Source organism: Myxocyprinus asiaticus, chromosome 48 (assembly GCF_019703515.2).
Source record: "Myxocyprinus asiaticus isolate MX2 ecotype Aquarium Trade chromosome 48, UBuf_Myxa_2, whole genome shotgun sequence".
NCBI lineage: Eukaryota > Metazoa > Chordata > Actinopteri > Cypriniformes > Catostomidae > Myxocyprinus > Myxocyprinus asiaticus.
The window spans coordinates 27,643,146-27,664,727 of NC_059391.1; the positions used below are offsets into that span (position 1 = coordinate 27,643,146).

Genomic DNA, 21,582 nt, shown 5'->3' on the forward strand with positions numbered 1-21,582 from the left:
AACCATGGTATAGGTCTATTAAACCATGGTATTATCATAGAACATGCCCAAAAACTTGCTATTACCATGGTACATGTCCAGAAACATGGTATTATCTTGATACATGTCCATAAAACAATGGTATTACCATAGAACATGCCCAAACCACAGTATTATCATGGTTCATGTTCATAAAACATGGTATTACCACAGTATATGTCCATAATATAATAACTTTGATAGTAAACTTCAGTTTATTAATGTGTGTTTTTATGTTTAGAATGCCGTCTGCTAGCACCATGACTGGCGGGAGAGCATTACTGCTCTGTACGAACACAGAGGACTGCACCTACCAATCAGCTAACGGGTACGTATTTTTTGTCACTAGAAATTAAAGTGGCTGTATGCAAATTTCTGTACCACTAGAGGTACCAGACAGAATTGCAGGCTGTTTGTTTGCACGGTGTGTCATGACAACATCGGCTTAACCAATGCCGTGAGGTTTGGCTGGATTATCTTTTTTTTTGACCAATGATGTATCACAAAAATCTTAACAGCTGCAAAAATCTATTTTGATACTACATAGTCAATGTCACATTCAGATTCAAATGTTTCGACAAGGGTTCCCTAAACGCACACATATAAGACATTTAGGCCCTGCACCCTTCGAAGTGAGTAGGGCATAGCGAAGCTCACTTTCAATTGAAATTCCCCGATGATATACAGTGCAAACCAAACTTTTTTAATAACGTAAGCATTGAAAGACTTCATAAACATCCCCAGGTGCCACATTGAGGGTGATTTGGGGACAAGTCTATAAGTTCTTTGTACTGAAAATTAATGAAACCCCATGGTCCCACTTTATATTAGGTGTCCTTAGCTACTATATACTTAAGCATATGATAGAATGTACTTATTATGTACAAATGAGTTGTTGCATTGTAATTACATTTAAAGTACCCTCAATGAATTAAATTTGTAATTACACTTTTAACCTTACCCCTAACCCAACCCTTATCCTAAAACCTAACTCAAACCCCTAACCCTAACCCTATACTCCTTAAACTACCTGTACCTTAACCTCAGTAGCAGCAGATGTGAATCTTGTGAGAATTTTGCAGAACAAAATGTAGCTACACAGTAAATACATAATATTGTATGTATTTAATGTAAGTACACAGTAGAGTAAGGTGTATTATATTAGGTGTAAGATGGCAAATATAAAGTGTGACCAACCCCTTTGGCACTGCCAACCCATGATGGTCTGGAAAGCCAGTATGTTAGTACAAACTTGAAAGCCAGCAGTGTGTAAATGAGTGAAACGAGTGAGTCTTTTCTGCCGAGTTGTATCACTGAGAGTCATTGGAAGTCTCTACAAGCCAGATTAGGAGAAAACAATGTTAAAATAGAGAGAACTTCACAGGGTTTTCTCTTGTCAAATCTCATTTCTTTCCAACACCTTTGTTGGTTCTTAATACCTCAAACGCCTTTTCTCTGTAAGCTTTGCAGGTAGACGAGACTTTGGTTTCTATCTGATTTGCCATTCCAGAGACTGAGCTCCTTTTAGCTCATTCTCAAAGGAGAAGAAAAAAAGACAATCACATATCACGTTGTCCAAGTCTTTTAGGATGTTCTCCTCATTTTTCTGCCTTTCCTAACTCCCCTCACCCCCTATCTCTCTGTGCTCATTTTCTTTGGGGTTTTGGAGTTTGACCTAGTTTTTCCTCTTTGCTGCCTTGAGCTTCATGAAATGAGATACATTAGCCAGAATGAAAACAACATGACAAAAGAAAGTTGTTGAAAGTTTATTTGAGCCAACAGTTTGTATTTGAAAAGAAGAATCACTATTTGGCATGCCAGTTTGAAGGCATGTTGCAGAATAGATTTTTCTCTGACATTTTGTGGAGTTAGCACACAAACAAAGTTGGTAGATGCACTTCATTTTGTTTGTTTGTTGGATGATGCCATTGGATGGAATCCAAGATGGTGTTTATTGACTCCAATTAAATAAAGAGAAAGATGCACGTCTGTGCCCTGAACTTTGGCCCAGTGGTGGGACAAAAAGGACTAAAAACCCCATGAAACCTCAGTAAAAGTAATTGATATGACTCATGCACTATATTCCACATCTTCTAAAGAGATATGGTCACTTTGTGTAATGAATAGAATAAAATGAAAGTCCTGATTCACTCCTATCAAAATCAAATTATTTACAAAGTGCTAATATCAGATATGGCGGCTATGTTGATAGTGATGCGATGAGAACCAATGAGGTGTGATGTTATCGATGTAGCTGCCATATTTGATTTTAGCACTTTTAGCACTGGAGCGACATTAGGTTTTTGACAAAATCTTTGAGTCAACTATTAATTCAATGCCAAAGGGGAATTTTCAGCCGCTTTTCCACCACCGGGCGGAACAGTCCTTGTTGCAGAACTGTTCCGTACCAATCCGGGCTCGCTGGCATGGTTGCAGTTTCTTTTACCATTGTGGTGCAGCACAAATTACAATGGGCTGACTGAGCAAGTGACCAATCGCTAGTCGCCACATTCTAAAGGCGTTCCACCAGCACGGTTAAGTGCGGTTAGTTAACCGTGCTGAGAAGTCCAGGCAGTCCAGGAATGGTTTGTATTCATACCAGACTGTGCACAAGTGGAAATGCTACTTGAACCGTAACTCACCATGCACAGGACCGTTCAGCCCAATGGTGGAAAGGCACTTTTTGCATACTTGGTTTGTGCTGCATGCCATCTAAATAACCACACTGGTATGCATGACATTTTGTGGTTGTTAGAGATTGGTTATTCTTAAAATGTTAGTTTGCATTAATTATATTTTGAGATGTGTTGGTGGCCGAAGATATAGTTTTACTTTCAAGACTCTATAATTACTTTCTAATAACTTAATGGCTCTCAGACACTCTCAATGTCTTTACCATCTTTGCATGGACCTTCCAGGCTCCACTGCTGCGGGCTGAAGCTCGACCAGGCACAGTCTGTGGTGCTTCAGCGGCCAGACCTGTGTGGGGTTGGGGACAGTCTCACGTCTCTGAGAAACCTCAACCAAAGCCCAGGAGACAACATCATGCTTTCTCACAATGGGCCCTCCAATCCTCGGCCCACTGAGAATGGCCTGAGCAGTTGTAACAAGTCCTCAAGGACTCCCTCAGGTCTCAAAAGTACAGCCAGCATTCGGGACAAGATCTCCCAATGGGAAGGTAAAACAGAGACCACCGGGACAACTCCCCAACCCCCGGGACTAAAAGAAACTGAAAATGTGAAGAAGGTCCAGAATGAGGTACAAAGGAAAGACAGCAAGAGAGTTTTAAACTGGGAAAGACAGAACTCTGGCAAAGAGAATGGAAGCAAGTTTGGAGAATCTCAACACACTTCTGAGGGACCTTTGAAGGACAAAGAATGGATTTCGGACAAAGCCCCATTGGGGAAAACGACAGAAACCAGTAAGGATAAGAAGTCAGTATTGACACACATAAAAAAACTTGAGCAAGCCATGAAGGAGACTCCTTCCAAGTTGTCCTTGGCAATGCCAGGCAATTATTTCTGCCCAGCTTCCAAGGAGGAACAGGAGGAGATGGAGAAGAGGGGGGTGGAACCAATCTTTGGGATTCTGGACGTTGTGAGCAGCCGACCTGGCAGCCGTCAAGGTCGAGACCCTGAGAATGTCTACAGTGAACCTGGAGTGCCTTCTATTAACCCTTTACCCAAACCCCAAAGAACCTTTCAACACCACACACAGACAAACAACCCCACAGCCATCCAAGGTTCCATCAAGGGTAGACGGAATCTACCCCCTTTACCTTCCATACCTGCCCCACCCCTTCCATCCTGCCCTCCACCTCCAGGGGTTTGTAGAAGACCATCAGGACGAGCTCGAGACAGTAACAACAGGTAAGGGGATGAAAATCAGATGGATATCAACCTGATCTAACATTAAGTAACTGGCACTCCAAATTCACAGTTTCTAGATCGCAATTGGCACTCATATGTATGTATGTACTTCACTTGGATATGTTACCTATAACAAAGTCCTATTTAAAGGTGCCTTTATTCATTTTTGATAAAGTTTTAAACGTAAAGAAATAGTATTTTTGAGTTTAGTATTCATTAATAGTATTTTTGATGTATTTAAAATGATGTGGTCTTAGGCCACGTCCACACTAATACATTTTCGTTTGAAAACACATTGATTTTTGCCATGTTTAAGCCTCTCGTCCACACTGGAGCAGTGTTTTCCTCCATCGTAAATGGAGACTTTTGAAAACCTCTCTATAACCATATAATTTGGACCAGTGGTTCACACCCTTTTTTCCTTAAAGCCTCCCCCTTCTTACATAAATGAAAGTCTGCGCACCCAATCCCTGTGTATGAACTCATATACACTGTATACAATATAAGTATACAGAATGTATACTGTAGATAAATAGCGATAGATGGTGTGGTTATTAAGTTGTAAAAATTCCATGCATTTTTAAGATCAAATAAAAACAAACTCACTACTTGTTGCGCTTCATCCTCATGCAGTTGTGCAAAGATGCTCTGGATGGTAGAGTGACATTTAAAAAGGTTTGGCTACAGTTGCCATGATGTCAAGGTCTTTGGACAGTGTTTTAATGTTTATGTTGAGATTTTACTTATATCATGTTGAGTTAGAGGAGTACACTGACATGCTGTCTTACTGGTATGGGAATAGCCTCAAAGCATATGAGGTTCTGTGACCCCCTTGTGAACACTAACCCAGGTTGGGACTACTGCTTTAGACAAAGATGACTCTAGGAAACAGAAAAAGTTTTCAAACAAAAAAGCAAATTCATTTTCATTTGAAAATGCATGAATTTCAGTAATTTTAAGCCTTTCATCTACACTAGAACAGCGTTTTCCCCCACTGAAAACAGAGACTTTTGAAAATGGTCTCAAGTACTGTATACTTTGGGAAACTGTGACATTAGGAAATGGATTAATGTTGATAATAAATGTTTGTTTAAAAACGCATTGATTTTGCTGCATTTACGCCTCTCATTCACACTGGAATTGGGCTTACTCCACCAAAAGTTTCGCAAATGCTCTCCAGAACTGGGTGCTTTGGAAAACAATGTCATTAGGAAACTTAAGAAAGGATTTGTGTGAACTTGGCCTTTGAGAATAAGCTGCTTTATTTTACATATTTTTACATATTCGTGAACGCCGCCATGTTGAGAGCACATTACCTGTTGAATATTACTCACTTTATCTCAGTATATTGCCCTTTAATTGGACACTTTCAGTTGTCAATTCAGTTCAAAATATCTGAACCATGATTGACTGCGAATAGTGCATTTCTACAATGACATCGGTAAGAACTAAACGGCGAGAACTTCCATTTTTTTGCGTAATGCTGCATCTATGCCACTAAGGTGTCAGCGCAACATTGATGCTAGTTATACTATTTTCTGTGTAGGCAATAGAAAAGTACAGCTACTGTCTACTTGAACTGAGAAAGTCTGAAATCTCAAACTGTTCACTAAGCTTATGTTTTAATAGCATGTGCCAAATCACCAGTAAAATATGACAAAAATGGTAGCATATAAGCAAGGGCTGGCTAAGTGAGGGCTAATTTTCAGACTGTTAAACAATACATCAGTAACTTCTTGCCTTAATCCACCTTGCTTAGCTTTTGATTTATTTCTTTGGAAGCTTAACAGATCCATAGTCAGGATTTAAATCCCAATAATTCTTCATCTCAGAGTGCCCTCTGTGGTATGTACCGTTCCATATGTGGATGTTTTTACTTGAGAAACGGCACGTGGACTGAAAGAACCTCTCAAATTAAGTAGCCTACTGTCTGATTTTAATATCGCCCTAATGTGAAAATAAACCTTTTGAAACAAAGTCTCCCCTGAAGGATTACTTTCCTCAATATTTAAGGGTAAGCAGTTTTAACGGTAGTATTTATCAGTCCAACCCATCTATGAAAATACGTTTTTTTTTAAAACTTCTTGACATTGTGGTGCAATCTTAATCTTCTGGCTTTTCTGCGGTTAGGGGGTCTGTTTTTAATTGAAGATTGCTCAAACTCCAATCTTGTACAGAAAGTCTTGTTATTCCAGTGGAAGTTCTTCAATTTCCTGTGGACATGATTGGTTCTCTCGTTCTCTCAATTACAAGTTTTGTTTGCATTTGTTGAATCTGCAGGAAATCTTATGAGTTTGAGGATCTTCTACAGTCAGCAGCGGAGGGTTGTCAAGCGGATTTGTATGAGCTATCTAAGCTAGGACTCACTCGCACTTTATCAGAAGAAAACGTCTATGAGGATATCCTAGGTAACACAATGCACTGCACCATAATGCTCTATGGGTAAAGAAGAATGTGTAGGGGACAATTCATGCCACAATAGCATGAATATCTATGAAATAGCAAATCTATCCATCCATTCGTTCATCCGATAAGCGATGGATCACACTGGCTGATTTATTGGTCTATTACTAAAGCTTACGTTTGGATTCAGCACTCGTACTCAGTGGAATTGAGGGAATGACAACTGATCAGCTCTTTGACTGTTCACCTGAAAGAGCAATTAGATATAAACCTTGGAGCTTGAAACTTTAATTAGAATCAAATTGAAACAAGCCCTTCTCAAGCATTTGTTTCTTTGCTCAACCTCACCATTGGCCCTCTATGTTTGGATTATCCCACATCTGGTCTTCTCAGTGGCATAATGTGAGGTCCTAATCATAGATAAGACAAAAGATGAAGAAATATAAAACAACTGAGTGAGGGATTCAGGAAAGGCGGTAACCACTATAAACTGGGGGATGCACGGCCCCCAAAAACATTTAGAATAGTAGGAGCTTGATATGGGTTTTTCAATGACCAGTTCTTACATTTTTACATTTTGTCCCCAATCTTTTTTTTTTTTTTTCATTTTCTCCCAATTTGGAATGCCCAATTCCCACTACTTAGTAGGTCCTCATGGTGGCGCGGTTACTCACCTCAGTCCGGGTGGCGGAGGAGAAGTCTCAGTTGCCTCCGATTCTGAGACCTTCAATCCGTGCATCTTATCACGTGACTCGTTGTGCATGACACCGCAAAGACTCACAGCATGTGGAGGCTCATGCTACTCTCCGCGATCCACACACAACTTACCACACGCCCCATTGAGAGCGAGAACCACTAATCATGAACACAAGGAGGTTACCCCATGTGACTCTACCCTCCCTAGCAACCGAGCCAATTTGGTTGCTTAGGAGACCTGGTTGGAGTCACTCAGCATGGTCTGGATTCAAACTCGTGACTCCAGGGGTGGTAGTCAGCATCAATACTCGCTGAGCTGCCCAGGCCCAGATTTTGTCCCCAATCTTGACAATTTGTCCAAATTCAAAAGTCCACATTCTGCTGAGTTTCAAAGTATGTGGACAACATTAAGAATGATCCAGAGCCTATTGAGGACACTGAGCACAATTTAGATCAGTGTTTCGCAACTGATTTTGTTGCGTTGTACATTACATGGTTTTTGAGGTTGAGGGTTCAAACTTTCTATGTTGGAATCTTCCTAATTTGACTTTGTTCTGAATTTGCATCAAAGTAGCATTGAGTTTAATTGGCTGCACTGCCTTTAATGTCAACAAAAGATATGGGAAGATTTTTTCCCCTCCGTTTTAAAAGTTGAGAAGCCTATTTATTTTGCTATACTAACTATACATGCATGATTAGTTGCATTTTATGGTTTGCATTTAACATTGTTCTTCCATGCTGTATATGATCCATCAAAACAAATGGGTTGCAACCAACCAGTCGAGAACCACTGATCTAGAGCATTTAGTACTTCTATTCACCTTTGATTATCTATTATGACAGAAACCTGTAGTCTAACTGGCCAGACAAAGTTTAAAGGAATGTTTCGGGTTCAATGCAAGTTAAGCTCAGTTGACACATTTGTGGCATTACCACAAAAAATAAATATTGAGACTCCCCCTTGTATTTAAACAAAAGCAATAATGGTTACAGTCAGGTACATACAATTGAATTAAATCGGGCAAGTGAAGTGAATGGGGCCAGTACGTAAACATTAAATACTCACGGTTTCAAAAGTAAAGCCACAAGGCATGAATAATATGCGCATTAACATGATTTTAGTGTGATAAAATCGCTTATTAACCTTATCGGTGCAACTTTGTTGTCATGATGGCGTAACGTGCAAACCTTGTAATCTGGTACAGGCTCTGACGGTGGTGAATCCCTGATTTTATCACACTGAAATCATGTTAACATGCATATTGTTTACATCTTGTGGCTATACTTTTGAAACAGTGAGTATTTTAGGGGGCCTGGGTAGCTCAGCGAGTATTGACGTTGACTATCACCCCTGGAGTCGTGAGTTCGGATCCAGGGTGTGCTGAGTGACTCCAGCCAGGTCTCTTAAGCAACCAAATTGGCCCGGTTGCTAGGGAGGGTAGAGTCACATGGGGTAACCTCCTCGTGGTCGCGATTAGTGGTTCTCGCTCTCAATGAGGCGTGTGGTAAGTTGTGTGTGGATCGTGGAGAGTAGCATGAGCCTCCACATGCTGTGAGTCTCCGCGGTGTCATGCACAAGGAGTCACGTGATAAGATGCACGGATTGACGGTCTCAGAAGCGGAGACAACTGAGACTTGTCCTCCACCACCCGGATTGAGGTGAGTAACCGCGCCACCACGAGGACCTACTAAGTAGTGGGAATTGGGCATTCCAAATTGGGAGAAAAGGGATAAAAAACAAACAAACAAAAAAGAAATGAAGTGAGTATTTTAATGTCTATGGTCTGGCTCCATTCACTTCCATTGTAAGTGCCTCACTGTAACCCACATTTTTTGCTTTTTTTTTGTTATGAGGGACAAATCAAAAAAAAATTTTTTTTTTGTGGTAAACAACATACAACTTTATGCCACAAAACGCTGTCAATTTAGCTTAACTTGTATTTAACCTAGAGCATTCCTTAAATTTGTGTGAGTAATCCTCCTACTTGTGTGTCTAATTATGTAATGGCACTTTACAGTCATGGGATCTTAAGTTGCTCTATCTGCCCTTGCAAAGAGCTGTCCTTCTAATGGCTTTGAACGTGGAGCGTTGCGTACATTCTCTTGTGTTCTAGAACTGCGTGTCTCGACATCTAAGCTCTTCTCCCACTCAGCACATCTGGTTAATAAATCGACATAACAGAGGTTTTCTACATCCCCCTTTCTTCCCCTCTCTCGTTCTTCGCACAAACCAAGCCAGATTTCGCAAAGAGTTTGTCGTCCTATCAGCACCACCAGAGATGCCACAGCTAAATGACTCAAGTTTGCATAGAATCTCTAGCAAACCTTCAAACATCTGGAGCAAAGGAATACAAAACCATCCAAACACATGACGTCAGGTTGAAATCTCATTGCAGAAAAATGGGACTAAATCAGGCTGCATCGACAGGAGGAAACTAGCAATAAATGGTCATAATGCCATGTCATGATGGTTTATAGCCCATAATTATAGAAGCTGATTTTCAATTGTTTGTTATGAAACAGCAAACAGTGAATCATTTTGCATATCTTTTGTATGACAAATTGCTTATTGTATTCCTAATTTCTAAGTGGCTTTAGATAAAAAGGTCTGTAAATGACTAAATGTAAATAAATATTTCTTGAAAGATCCTCCATCGAAGGAGAACCCATATGAAGATATAGAGTCGGAAAGCCGATGTCTTGGGAGCAAGCATCCTGTTCCCTCGTATCCTTCCTCCCCTATTCCTGACACACCATCCAAGGTATCTATACAGCGTTCTTAATGAATTCTAACTGACGCAAACACATCATTATTTGTAGAAATAACTCAATATTTCCATCACTTCTTTTATCATTTCTCAATGACAGCTCTCCTCTAAGCCTGGATTCTTCAGACAGAACTCTGAGCGACGTAGTTTCAAGCTGCTGGAACTGCGCAAGACAGGTAGAGACGGCGGCATCATGTCCCCATCGCAAGTCAGCCCTCCATCAACGCCCAGCAGCCCTGATGACACCCCGTGCCTGTCAGGTGACCCCTATAACAGGAGACGCAGAAAAATTCCAAAGGTATCATCTAGGGTTATTATCATATTCTACAACTAAACAAAAACGATTGATTTAAAATCATTTTCATACTGTGGTTCAAATGATTAACACAAATTAAATATACATTTTAAGTGAAAAACCAGCTGGAATAAAATTAAAATAAAAATCACTAGTTGCATATCTTCATATGTAGGAATGGGAATAGTAAGGAATTTAGCGATTAAAGTTCCGATCCGATTTCTTTCAACGATTCCGATTCTTTAACGGTTCCATTAACGATACTTTTAGAACTTTTAAGTAAGATTTATTATATTTAATGAATAAATGTAACTCATATCGAATTGTCCTGCCCTCAGCAGCCTGTTACCAAATGACGAGATGTTTTCACATTTTAACTGAACAGATTCTAGGAAACGGTGTGTTTACACAAACTTTCTCAGCCTGATCTCATGAAAATTACGTGGCCACTGCCATATATTTGCAAAACGAAATTACATGCTTCTTTACACTTTTGGCTGCAGTTTCCCAGTGAAATGTCCAGCAGGGGGCGCCAAAAGTGAGTGAAATAGTGTCGTAAACAGACATGGATTTTATGGTTAATATTCAAGGTTTTAATGAGTGAAATGTACCTCCCTAACCTAAAACTTTAACCGAAACCTAACCGATAGTGTCCTAAAAGCAAATGAGTAGTGGAAAGCACATTTTCTGAAGCAACCACATCATTTCATTTCGCTTCTTTGACACTTTTGTCTCACGTGTCAGCTTGCGTGTTTGGCTGGGCTTGAACCGCGGTCTTCAAAGTCGATGTGTTCAACACTCTATTAGGTGATCTTCCATGCAAGCTAATCACACTGCAATAAGTGTGTAAATGTGGTGAGTCTGTAATACAAGTGTCATTTTTCAAATGATACGTTATAGTAAAAGCAGTGTGTGAGTAATAAAGTAAAAACAAGTGTTTATAAAGTCATAATCAGCCTTTGTGGTGGTGATTTGTGTGAAAGGGAATAAAACGCACAGTTGTTGTAGCACCTCGAGTGGTAATTTCACCAGGAAACTGCGGCGAAACGTAGAATGCGGAACGTTAAACTCTGTTTGCAAAAATATAGATATAGTAACGTTTATTCTAGTTTGGACTTTTTAATAAATACATTTTATTTATTCATCACACTGTCAGATCAACAACCATCCAGTATTTACTCGAAATTCTTGGTTCATTTCAAGTTGGACGTGATGAAATGAATGATGGTTCAGTTACGTTTTTGATTAAATAATAAGAACGTGCTGATAAAAGTCATTTGTTCGATAGGAAGCGCTGTATGTTTTGCTGTTTAGATTCAAAAGAACTGACTCTTAGCATTCGTTCAGAATCAGACTACACTGATCACACTGTTTGGTTTAGCCCAAAAAAATATTTGTTTGCGTTCTATTGAAAATATAAAATAATACAAGTTATATACTAGATAAAAGAAAAAGGTCCGTGAAATACAAACTAAACTTAACAATTCATTACGGAAACTTTCTAAAAAACCCCTGAAATGTAAAGTAAATCTTAAATAAAAGCATTTATTTATTAAAACCTTGGTACTATCAAACAGGGCCAGTTTAATCCTTAACTTATCATTGATTTATGGTTCTGGTCTGACTGCTAATAAAATTACAAGAAAGATGTGACAGGCGGGTAAGACACCTAAGAACATCTGAAAAATGGAGGGAAAAGTCATTTCCTTCAGAACTCCTTTGTGAAAGACTTGGCAAGACTCTCTCTGATAAAGATGATGGTTTTGTCTTTTTTTTTTCCAACAGATGGTGCAGAAAATCAATGGCATCTTTGAGGCCCGACGAGGGAAGAAGAAGATGAAGAGGGTCTCGCAGTCAGCCGAGTCCAGTTCGGGAAGAGGTGTGTGTAGGCAAGAATTCAAATATTATGTTTTGGCTAAATTTAGAGCTATCATTTTCAATTAAATCTATACTTTTAATAAACATTAAATATCCCTTATTGGGATAGTTCACCCGAAAATCATTTTTGATGAACAATGCATAGTGGGACAGCCCACGCCCCCTTCACATGTGTGTCCACTTAGCTTTATGGACACGTTTACAGTTTCGGGTCAGTTGCGTTTGACCCACTTTTGCAGGGATGACAGAATTATGCTATTTTTATAGGATACACATGTGCACTCGAGCGTGAAATATGACTCGCCAAGTACCTGCATACTGATTCTTTGGTGACCTTTGACCTCTCTCTCTTTTCTGTGGCACAGTTACAGATGAAAACAGCGAGTCCGAAAGTGACACGGAGGAGAAACTGAAAGGTGAGATAAAATTGCAGACCTTGAAGGAATGTTCCGGATTCAAAAACAACTTAAGCTCTTTCGACAACAACTGTGGCGTGCTTGAATATAATTTTATTAGTTTGTAACACTAAGGGACGAAAGTTTTGTTTTAGGGTGAGGATTTAAACGCAGAAATGTGAAGCGCATATTTAGGTGTTTCTTCAACTTCAGGAACTTTCATGTTCCAGGTGTTGATTTTTTTAATTTTCTCCCCAATTTGGAATGCCCAATCCCCAATGCGCTCCAAGTCCTCATGGTGGCGTAGTGACTCGCCTCAATCCGGGTGGTGGAGGACGAATCTCAGTTGCCTCCGTGTCTGAGACCGTCAATCCACGCATCTTATCATGTGGCTTGTTGAGCGCGTTAGCGCGTGTGGAGGCTTCACGCTATTCTCCGTGGCATCCACGCACAACTCACCACGCGCCCCACCAAGAGCGAACCACATTATAGCGACCACGAGGAGGTTACCCCATGTGACTCTACCCTCCCTAGCAACTGGGCCAATTTGGTTGCTTAGGAGACCTGGCTGGAGTCACTCAGCACGCCCTGGGATTCAAACTCACGACTCCAGGTGTGGTAGTCAGCGTCTATACTCGCTGAGCTACCCAGACCCCCCCAGGTGTTGATTTTTATAAAAACAAGCATAAGATTATTTTTTTATTTTTTTTGTTATATGAAGCTCACATTAAAACTAACTTGGAAAGTTTTTAACTATCTATACAAAGAGTGAAATAAACATAAACCATTTCAATATTTATAGTGTGTAAAAAATGTCTATCAATTACGATTGTCCCAGAGTTGTTTCGTCATTTCCAATTTTGCCCCTAATAAAGTTTTGTCAAAAGTTAGTGTAACCAAGACGACACAAGTGTCAGTACAGAGCGTGCTTGAAATAAAATGAGACAAGTGATGTTTGAAGAAAACCAAGAAAAAGCAAGGTAAATATAAAACATTTATCGGATGCAATTTCTAATCACACTGTAATTAAGCAAAAAGTGTAAAAATATTATTTTGTGTATTTAAGATACATAAAATGTTAGCAATGAAATAAACCTAAGCAAGACTGCCGTTTTATTTCAAAAACGTTAAAAATGTAATTTCCATCAGCAAAATTTCAACCACAGAATTCTATTAAACCAGAGAATTAATAAGCTAGTAAGAGTGTGCCCAAAATTGAAGAAGCACCCATTTGTGTTAAAGAGCTCATATTAATTGTTTTGTACACACATGTGTTATTATACAGCCTTTTGTACAGGAATCATTTCTGGTTATGAGTTACCAACATAATCCCTGTGGACAATTTATGTAAACAGCCCCTTTTTGGTACACTGGCATGCACTGTGTTAAAATTACTGGGTTTAATGTCTTTGCATAGTCATCACATGAGGTGAAAAATTGGCTATAACTGCATAGAGAAGGTTAGTAAGTGATTTTATCACACTAGTCTTATAGACTTACACACTTATCTTTAAGTTCTGAGGGACGAGTGGGAATTATTTTCTGTGGTAATCAACAACATTTGATTAACAAACTTTTCTTTAAATTAACACACTGTAAGGACAAACGTTTACATCATTATCTTTCATGAGTAACCAAGCAAGATTGTGTTCATGTACTCTATATTTTGCATTTGTTTTCTTATTTTAGCTCACAGTCAGCGATTAGTGTCGGTTCAGTCTATGTTGAGGCAAACCGGTCGATATCGCACTCTGGAGCGAGACTTGATGGAACTTCAGGAGAGGAAGTTATTTGAGTACTTCCTTGTTGTGGCCCTTCATAAGACGAAAGCAGGTGTTCCGTATTTCCCAGAAGTCACGCAACAGTTCCCTCTCAAGGTATCTGCAAGCAGATTTTTCAAGCAATGCTGAATACTCCACAATGACATAATAAATTGATCTAATTGGACCGTTTGAATATGAGCAGATCAGTAAATGCCTACCAAGGTTTTCTGAACTCTTTCATGCATATTGTGTGTATTTCCAATTCTTATTTTCACCTTTAGTTGGAACGCAGCTTTAAGTTTATGCGTGAGGCTGAAGACCAGCTGAAAGTCATTCCACAATTCTGTTTTCCTGATGCAAAAGACTGGACACCTGTGGACAGTTTCCCCAGGTATCATATATGAAAGCTTTACTGTCACACAAAAACAGCCTCATTAATGATTCGATATTTCAAGCCGCACATTTGTGTTCATTTGTTGTAATACAGGGTTCCCACTGTCAGGGAAATCTTGGAAACATCAGGGAGTTTTTTTAGATGTCCAAACCTGGAAAAGTCATGGAAAGTAATTAAATCTCTAAAGTTATGTAGATCTCTATAGTATAGTCGATATAAAATTTCACAGTTCTGCTTAGCACTAAACTATATAAATAAGCTCCTCGTGAGTGTAATCTCTGTTAACTTTTCATTAAAATGCTTTTTCAGAAAACATGACTGATGTATGAATAACAGAATTAGTCATTTCTAAATAACAACTGGAAAAATCATGGAAATTAATTGGTTGAAAGGTGTGGGAACCCTGGAAATAATGTATTTCTTGCTGTTGAGAAGTCCATAGGTACACTTTGTTTTTTAAAATAAATATTTATAAATAATATTTAATTATAAAACATATTTATTAATATTTTTTATATTAATTTTACAAATCATAGCAGTAAAACTGAATCAAATCTGCTTTATTTAGTGAGACCTTCTCGTTCGTTTTAACTGGAGAAGATGGGAGTCGGAGATTTGGCTACTGTCGACGTTTACTGGTGAGCTGCTTCGTCAAGTTCTAATTACTGTTTCATTGCTAATTATTTGTCATTTTTGTTAAGATTGTTGAAGCAAGTACATCTATTAAATACATTTGGGTTGTGTTGTGTAAATGGATTTCCTATGCTTAGCATGTATGTTAATAATGAGATTTTGGTGGTACCTCAGTCAGATTTGACCAATCAAATTCCTTTTAAAGTAGCATCTTTAAAAATGTATGAAATGTATGTGTGTGTGTGTTTACAGCCCAGTGGTAAAGGAAGGCGTCTACCTGAAGTCTACTGTATTGTGAGCAGATTGGGCTGTTTTGATCTGTTTTCTAAGGTATTTCACTCATTACGCCTTCTATGCGCTTTAATGTGCAGTATATTTTTGGGTTGTTACATTCATCTGTATGCAAATGAGTTAAAATCCTGATTAAAAGTTTGTGACATTCTATACATCATTTAAAACAATTTTACAACAATTTAAAAATGTTTTGTGTAATTATTTGATATACTATTTTAATGACTTTGTTGGTACTTTAAAAAATTTATTTGTCACAACGCAGGACCATTTATATGAACTGTAAAAAAAAAAGAAGAAGCTGAAATGTGATTAAAAATGGTTAAAAACTGACCAGTTAAGGTATCTAAAATATACAATTTCCTTCCGGGACTTTAGGTATTGCAGTCTTTGAAAAACAACATATTTAATGTACCTATACTGTTCGGTCATTTTTGACCAAAATCACTTTTTCCGATGTAATAAAAATGGTTTCTTTATCTGAGCAGTACAAGATTTGGAGACTTTTTCTCCATTTGCCATTAAAACACAAACATTTGTTTTTTATTTGATTCAATGTCTTTAGTAGTTGTTAAAAAAAAAAAAAAAAAATGAGACTTTCACTGTTTGCAGTCAAAATCGACCGACCATTGGAAATAACTGAAAACAGTGCAATTTTTTAAAATTATTTGTCAATTATTTGTACACTATATGAATCAGCCACAATGCAGAAAAAGCACATACAGAAATGAAGGGGTAAGACTATAAAATATGAAGAGTGCAAAACATACACCCCACCACCCCCCCCGACACACTTACACACACAAATATAAACACACACAAAAATGGTAAAAATTGTATAACACAGACATTGTTTTTATTTAGCCAAATAATATCTATAAATCAGCCAAAATGCAGAACACACACACACATTAATGAGGAGCTAAGACCATAACACACCCTCAGTGCAACACACACACACACACACACACACACACACACACACAAACACACACACACACACACACACACAGAACAAAGAACAAAGTTTGTGTCTTCTGTTTCATACACTACTTACATTTTCACAGTTCATTTCTGTTTATTACTCTTTTTCTATTATTTTAACATTTTAAAAAAAATTCTTTATTACATTTTGCTGTTTGAAATAAATTATTGGTAACAAAATGATTATTCTATGTCTTTTTGTCTCTTTGTAACACCATGGTCAGGTTTGACTGTAAGCATAATGTGACATTATTGCTAAATAAACCAGTTAAAAAACAAAATCAAATGCTAAATTTCAACAAATAATAGTTTGCTAATGTCTAAATATTTATCTAAATGCTTAACTTGTGATAAAAATAAAAAATTGGTACATAGTAGGCGGCTGCATAAAACACTGCAGCTATTATTGACAAAACATGATTTTCAAGTTATTTTTCCATTTTCACCATATGGCAGCAATCTACCATCAATACATGACATATTCTCATATTTTCTTCATGTTTCATCAAGGTTTTTACTGTTTTAAAGTTAAATTAATTTGCTTATTAGCAAATGAATGGTGAAATCGAGAACTGTATATGTAAAAAAGATCTAAAAAACACGAAATCCCAATAGCAGTCCATAATTTTATTGTTTTTACTTCAGGGAAAAATAAATTTTATTATAAAGTATATGTTAATTTCTATCTGATTTAGATCCTGGATGAGGTGGAGAAGAGACGAGCCATCTCTCCTGCGCTGGTCCAGCCGTTTATGAGAGGAATCATGGAAGCGCCGTTTCCAGCACCAGGCCGAACCATCAGCATTAAGAACTTTCTTCCGGGCTCAGGAACAGAAGTGAGCTTATACGAGGGAAAATGAAAAGTTTTTTGGAGTTTAGTCCATAACTTTTAGATTTGAGGACATCTACATGCTATGGTACTTCTAAAAGTCAACAAATCAAACCTATAGCAGCTACAGTATATGCATTTAAAGTCAAAACGAATCGGCACTCACACCCATTTTAATTTAATAAGTTGGCGTATTTCCAAGTGAAACATTGGAAATAAATTTAGGGCAAGACTTGATTTTATCCACTGGGAATTGATTGGATCATGAAAAAGGAGGGGTTGAAAAATAAGAGTGCTTGTTGAAAGGAAAGTGGTGGACAATGATGAAAGATTCCAAACATTTTATTTTTCCAGAATAACACACACTGATGAAATGTGCACAATAAGACCAAGTTACATTTACAGTGCATCCGGAAAGTATTCACAGCGCTTCACTTTTTCCACATTTTGTTGTTACAGCCTTATTCCAAAATGGATTAAATTCATTATTTTCCTCAAAATTTTACAAACAATACCCCATAATGACAATGTGAAAGAAGTTTGTTTGAAATCTTTGCAAATTTATAAAAAAAAAATAAAATAAAATAAAAAAAAACATCACGTACATAAGTATTCACAGCCTTTGCCATGATACTCAAAATTGAGCTCAGGTGCGTCCTGTTTCCACTGATCATCCTTGAGATGTTTCTACAAGTTGATTGGAGTCCACCTGTGGTAAATTCAGTTGATTGGACATGATTTGGAAAGGCACACACCTGTCTATATAAGGTCCCACAGTTAACAGTGCATGTCAGAGCACAAACCAAGCCATGAAGTCCAAGGAGACCTCTGAGACAGGATTGTATCGAGGCACAGATCTGGGGAAGGGTACAGAAAAATGTCTGCAGCATTGAAGGTCCCAATGAGCACAGTGGCCTCCATCATCCGTAAATGGAAGAAGTTTGGAACGACAAGGACTCTTCCTAGAGCTGGCCGCCTGGCCAAACTGAGCGATCGGGGGAGAAGGGCCTTAGTCAGGGAGGTGACCAAGAACCCGATGGTCACTCTGACAGAGCTCCAGCGTTTCTCTGTGGAGAGAGGAGAACCTTCCAGAAGAACAACCATCTCTGCAGCACTCCACCAATCAGGCCTGTATGGTAGAGTGGCCAGACGGAAGCCACTCCTCAGTAAAAGGCACATGACAGCCCGCCTGGAGTTTGCCAAAAGGCACCTGAAGGACTCTCAAACCATGAGAAACAAAGATTGAACTCTTTGGCCTGAATGGCAAGCGTCATGTCTGGAGGAAACCAGGCACCGCTCATCACCTGGCCAATATCATCCCTACAGTGAAGCATGGTGGTGGCAGCATCATGCTGTGGGGATGTTTTTCAGCGGCAGGAACTGGGAGACTAGTCAGGATCGAGGGAAAAATGAATGCAGCAATGTACAGAGTGTACCTCCGACTGGGGCGAAGGTTCATCTTCCAACAGGACAACGACCCTAAGCACACAGCCAAGATAACAAATGAGTGTCTCCGGGACAACTCTGTGAATGTCCTTGAGTGACCCAGCCAGAGCCCAGACTTGAACCCGATTGAACATCTCTGGAGAGATCTGAAAATGGCTGTGCACCGACACTCCCCATCCAACCTGATGGATCTTGAGAGGTCCTGCAAAGAAGAATGGGAGAAACTGCCCAAAAATAGGTGTGCCAAGCTTGTAGCATCATACTCAAAAAGACTTGAGGCTGTAATTGGTGCCAAAGGTGCTTCAACAAAGTATTGAGCAAAGGCTGTGAATACTTATGTACGTGTGTGTTTTTTTGTTTTTGTTTTTTTATTTAATACATTTGCAAAGATTTCAAACAAACTTCTTTCACATTGTCATTATGGGGTATTGTTTGTAGAATTGAGGAAATAATGAATTTAATCCATTTTGGAATAAGGCTGTAACATAACAAAATGTGGAAAAAGTGAAGCGCTGTGAATACTTTCCGGATGCACTGTATTTAGAGAGTACTGTTAGTAGGGTCAGTTTTGAACTTTCTGGAATTCTGTGGTGAGCTTTTCTGCATTAAACATGAGTTTGATTCACAAAGATAATCCTGCTTCTCGTTCTTTAGGTGATTGAATTATGTCGCCCGTCAGATTCCCGTTTGGAACACGTGGATTTCGAGTGTTTATTTTCTTCTCTGAGTTTGCGTCTGCTTCTGCGAGTGTTTGCTTCTCTTCTGCTGGAGCGAAGGGTGATCTTCACCGCTGACAATCTCAGGTACAATCTTTCACTCTCACCGTGTCTTTGCTCTCTGCGAATTTGGGCTCAAATTAGGCTTTTTGACCATTCCAGAAGACTGAATGCCAATGGTTCACATGTAGGGATTTCCATGCATTCAATGACCTTACCTGAGCGGCAAGAGACATTTACGTCTAGACAGTGGAAAAAATAAATAAATAAAAATAGACTAATTTAAGAAGAAAATCTGATACGAGTTTAGAGACATAGGTCAGAAGAGGACAGGAAAGGAATGAAAAGATAGGAGAAAATGTTGGTTGTGGAACCATTTTTCACAGCTCAAGACAGATATGGAAAAAAAGGCTGTCGCCTTGGAAACAAAAGTCAACCCCAACTTTTTAGATTTTTTTTTCTTTTTTTTTTGGTTGGAAAAAGCAATTAAAGATGTCATCCTCACATGTATGATTTACACCAGTTATGCTTAATACATCGACAACAAACACTTTAAATGGTTTTCTTTCATCGGGGTAAGGTCATAAACAGTTTAACCATAAACTTATTTTATTAGGATTTTAATAGATCAAAAGTTGTTATTCAAAGACATGAGGCATTGATATTACAATGCAAAAAATTGCTGTTAGAAACTAAGAAATACGATATAAACTTATTGGGCTTTATGCTTAAAAATGCCAAAGAGAATCTGAAATTCTGCCACTGAAAAAAGACAAAATACAGATTATATTCAAGGTGTTTTGTATGGGTGAATCTCACAAAAAATATCCAGGTCATATTTCACTCAAAATAAAATACAATAAAATTAAAAAATATATATTTTATATATATATATATATATATATATATATACGTGTATGTGTGTGTGTGTGTGTGTGTGTGTGTATGTATATATATATATATATATATATATATATATATATATATATATATATATATATATATATATATATATATATAATTATTATTCATAATATTAAGTAAAAAAAAAATTCAATAATATATTGAGAAAATAAAATAAAAAATATTGAGCCTAAAGACGTCAGTGGCCTACCCTAATGCAAAAAAATAAATAAAAAAATAATCAAAATAAAGCACATTTGTATAGTACAAAAGTCACGTGCAACAGTGGTTGATCGGTGGTTGCATAATAGCCCAACCCTCCTTCAATGTAAATCTATGGGATAGTTTTACCTGTTTTTTTTACACCAGGCAAAAACAGTACAAAAAGTAATAGCACACCTCTCCTCAACAAGCTGAATGATTTGAGGCATCATTCACATCCATAACACAAATGGTGTGGAATGAATATGATGCCGAAATGTAATACTCAAGGTGAAGAATATAACTTCTTCTCAGTATGAGCAATAGCAATAGGTAGGATTGCCTTAGTAAACACCACTAATACATTCTTCTTCTTTACTGCCATCTTCTGGTGGAAATGTGCAAGCACAGAAATTCCAATCATAATAAATATACTTTTTGTTCTCTCTCTCTCTCTCTCTCTCTCTCTCTCTCTCTCTCTCTCTCTGTAGTACACTCTCTAAGTGTTGTCATGCCATGGTGGCATTGCTTTACCCGTTCACCTGGCAACACACATACATCCCAGTTCTCCCACCTTCCATGATGGACATTGTGTGTACTCCAACACCGTTCATCGTTGGGCTGCTCTCCAGCTCTCTGGCCCATTTAAAAGAGCTCCCTCTAGAGGAGGTGAGACACTTGATACATCTAAACATTCAAAGGCTTTGGCTGTTTGGAATAGAATACTAACATACTTCTCTTACTGTATCTGCTCTATACGAATGAAGCAGAACACAGTTGAGTGCCCAAAAGTGCCAAAAATACATTACTGGGCGATTCCAGCACAGTGTCATTTCTTGGACATTTCCAATTCTGTGTTGTGTTTAATAGAATTCTGAGGTGGAAATGACATTTTTAACATTTTGAAATAAAAATGGATGAGTCCTTTGTCTTGCTATGACTGATTTCATAGCTAACATTTTATGTATCCTAAATACACAAAATTAAATCATATTTTCACACGTTTTGCATAATTTGGCAAAACTACAGCGTGATTGGAAATGCCCAGTAAAAGTGATAATTCCCTTGATTTTTCTTTGTTTTGTCTAATATTTCATCTC

General features: G+C 38.2%; 2 protein-coding genes across 3 annotated transcripts in view; one reads left to right on the forward strand and one right to left on the reverse strand.

Moving 5' to 3' along the window:
• Positions 1-21,582, reverse strand: part of LOC127437111 (ribonuclease inhibitor-like) — a 481,472-nt gene that overhangs the window by 78,820 nt on the left and 381,070 nt on the right. The window lies entirely within an intron of this gene.
• The window catches only part of LOC127437105 (DENN domain-containing protein 2A-like), a 54,433-nt gene that overhangs the window by 23,718 nt on the left and 9,133 nt on the right, over positions 1-21,582 (forward strand). For both annotated transcript variants that reach the window (XM_051691777.1, XM_051691779.1), the window contains exons 2-15: positions 260-346; positions 2,937-3,887; positions 6,168-6,295; positions 9,633-9,748; positions 9,855-10,052; positions 11,835-11,928; positions 12,293-12,343; positions 14,012-14,199; positions 14,367-14,476; positions 15,048-15,117; positions 15,365-15,442; positions 17,083-17,223; positions 19,317-19,465; positions 20,974-21,151. In XM_051691777.1, coding sequence (XP_051547737.1) covers positions 261-346; positions 2,937-3,887; positions 6,168-6,295; positions 9,633-9,748; positions 9,855-10,052; positions 11,835-11,928; positions 12,293-12,343; positions 14,012-14,199; positions 14,367-14,476; positions 15,048-15,117; positions 15,365-15,442; positions 17,083-17,223; positions 19,317-19,465; positions 20,974-21,151 — 2,538 coding nt within the window. In that variant the 5' untranslated portion in view covers position 260. The remainder of the gene's footprint in view (positions 1-259; positions 347-2,936; positions 3,888-6,167; positions 6,296-9,632; positions 9,749-9,854; positions 10,053-11,834; positions 11,929-12,292; positions 12,344-14,011; positions 14,200-14,366; positions 14,477-15,047; positions 15,118-15,364; positions 15,443-17,082; positions 17,224-19,316; positions 19,466-20,973; positions 21,152-21,582) is intronic.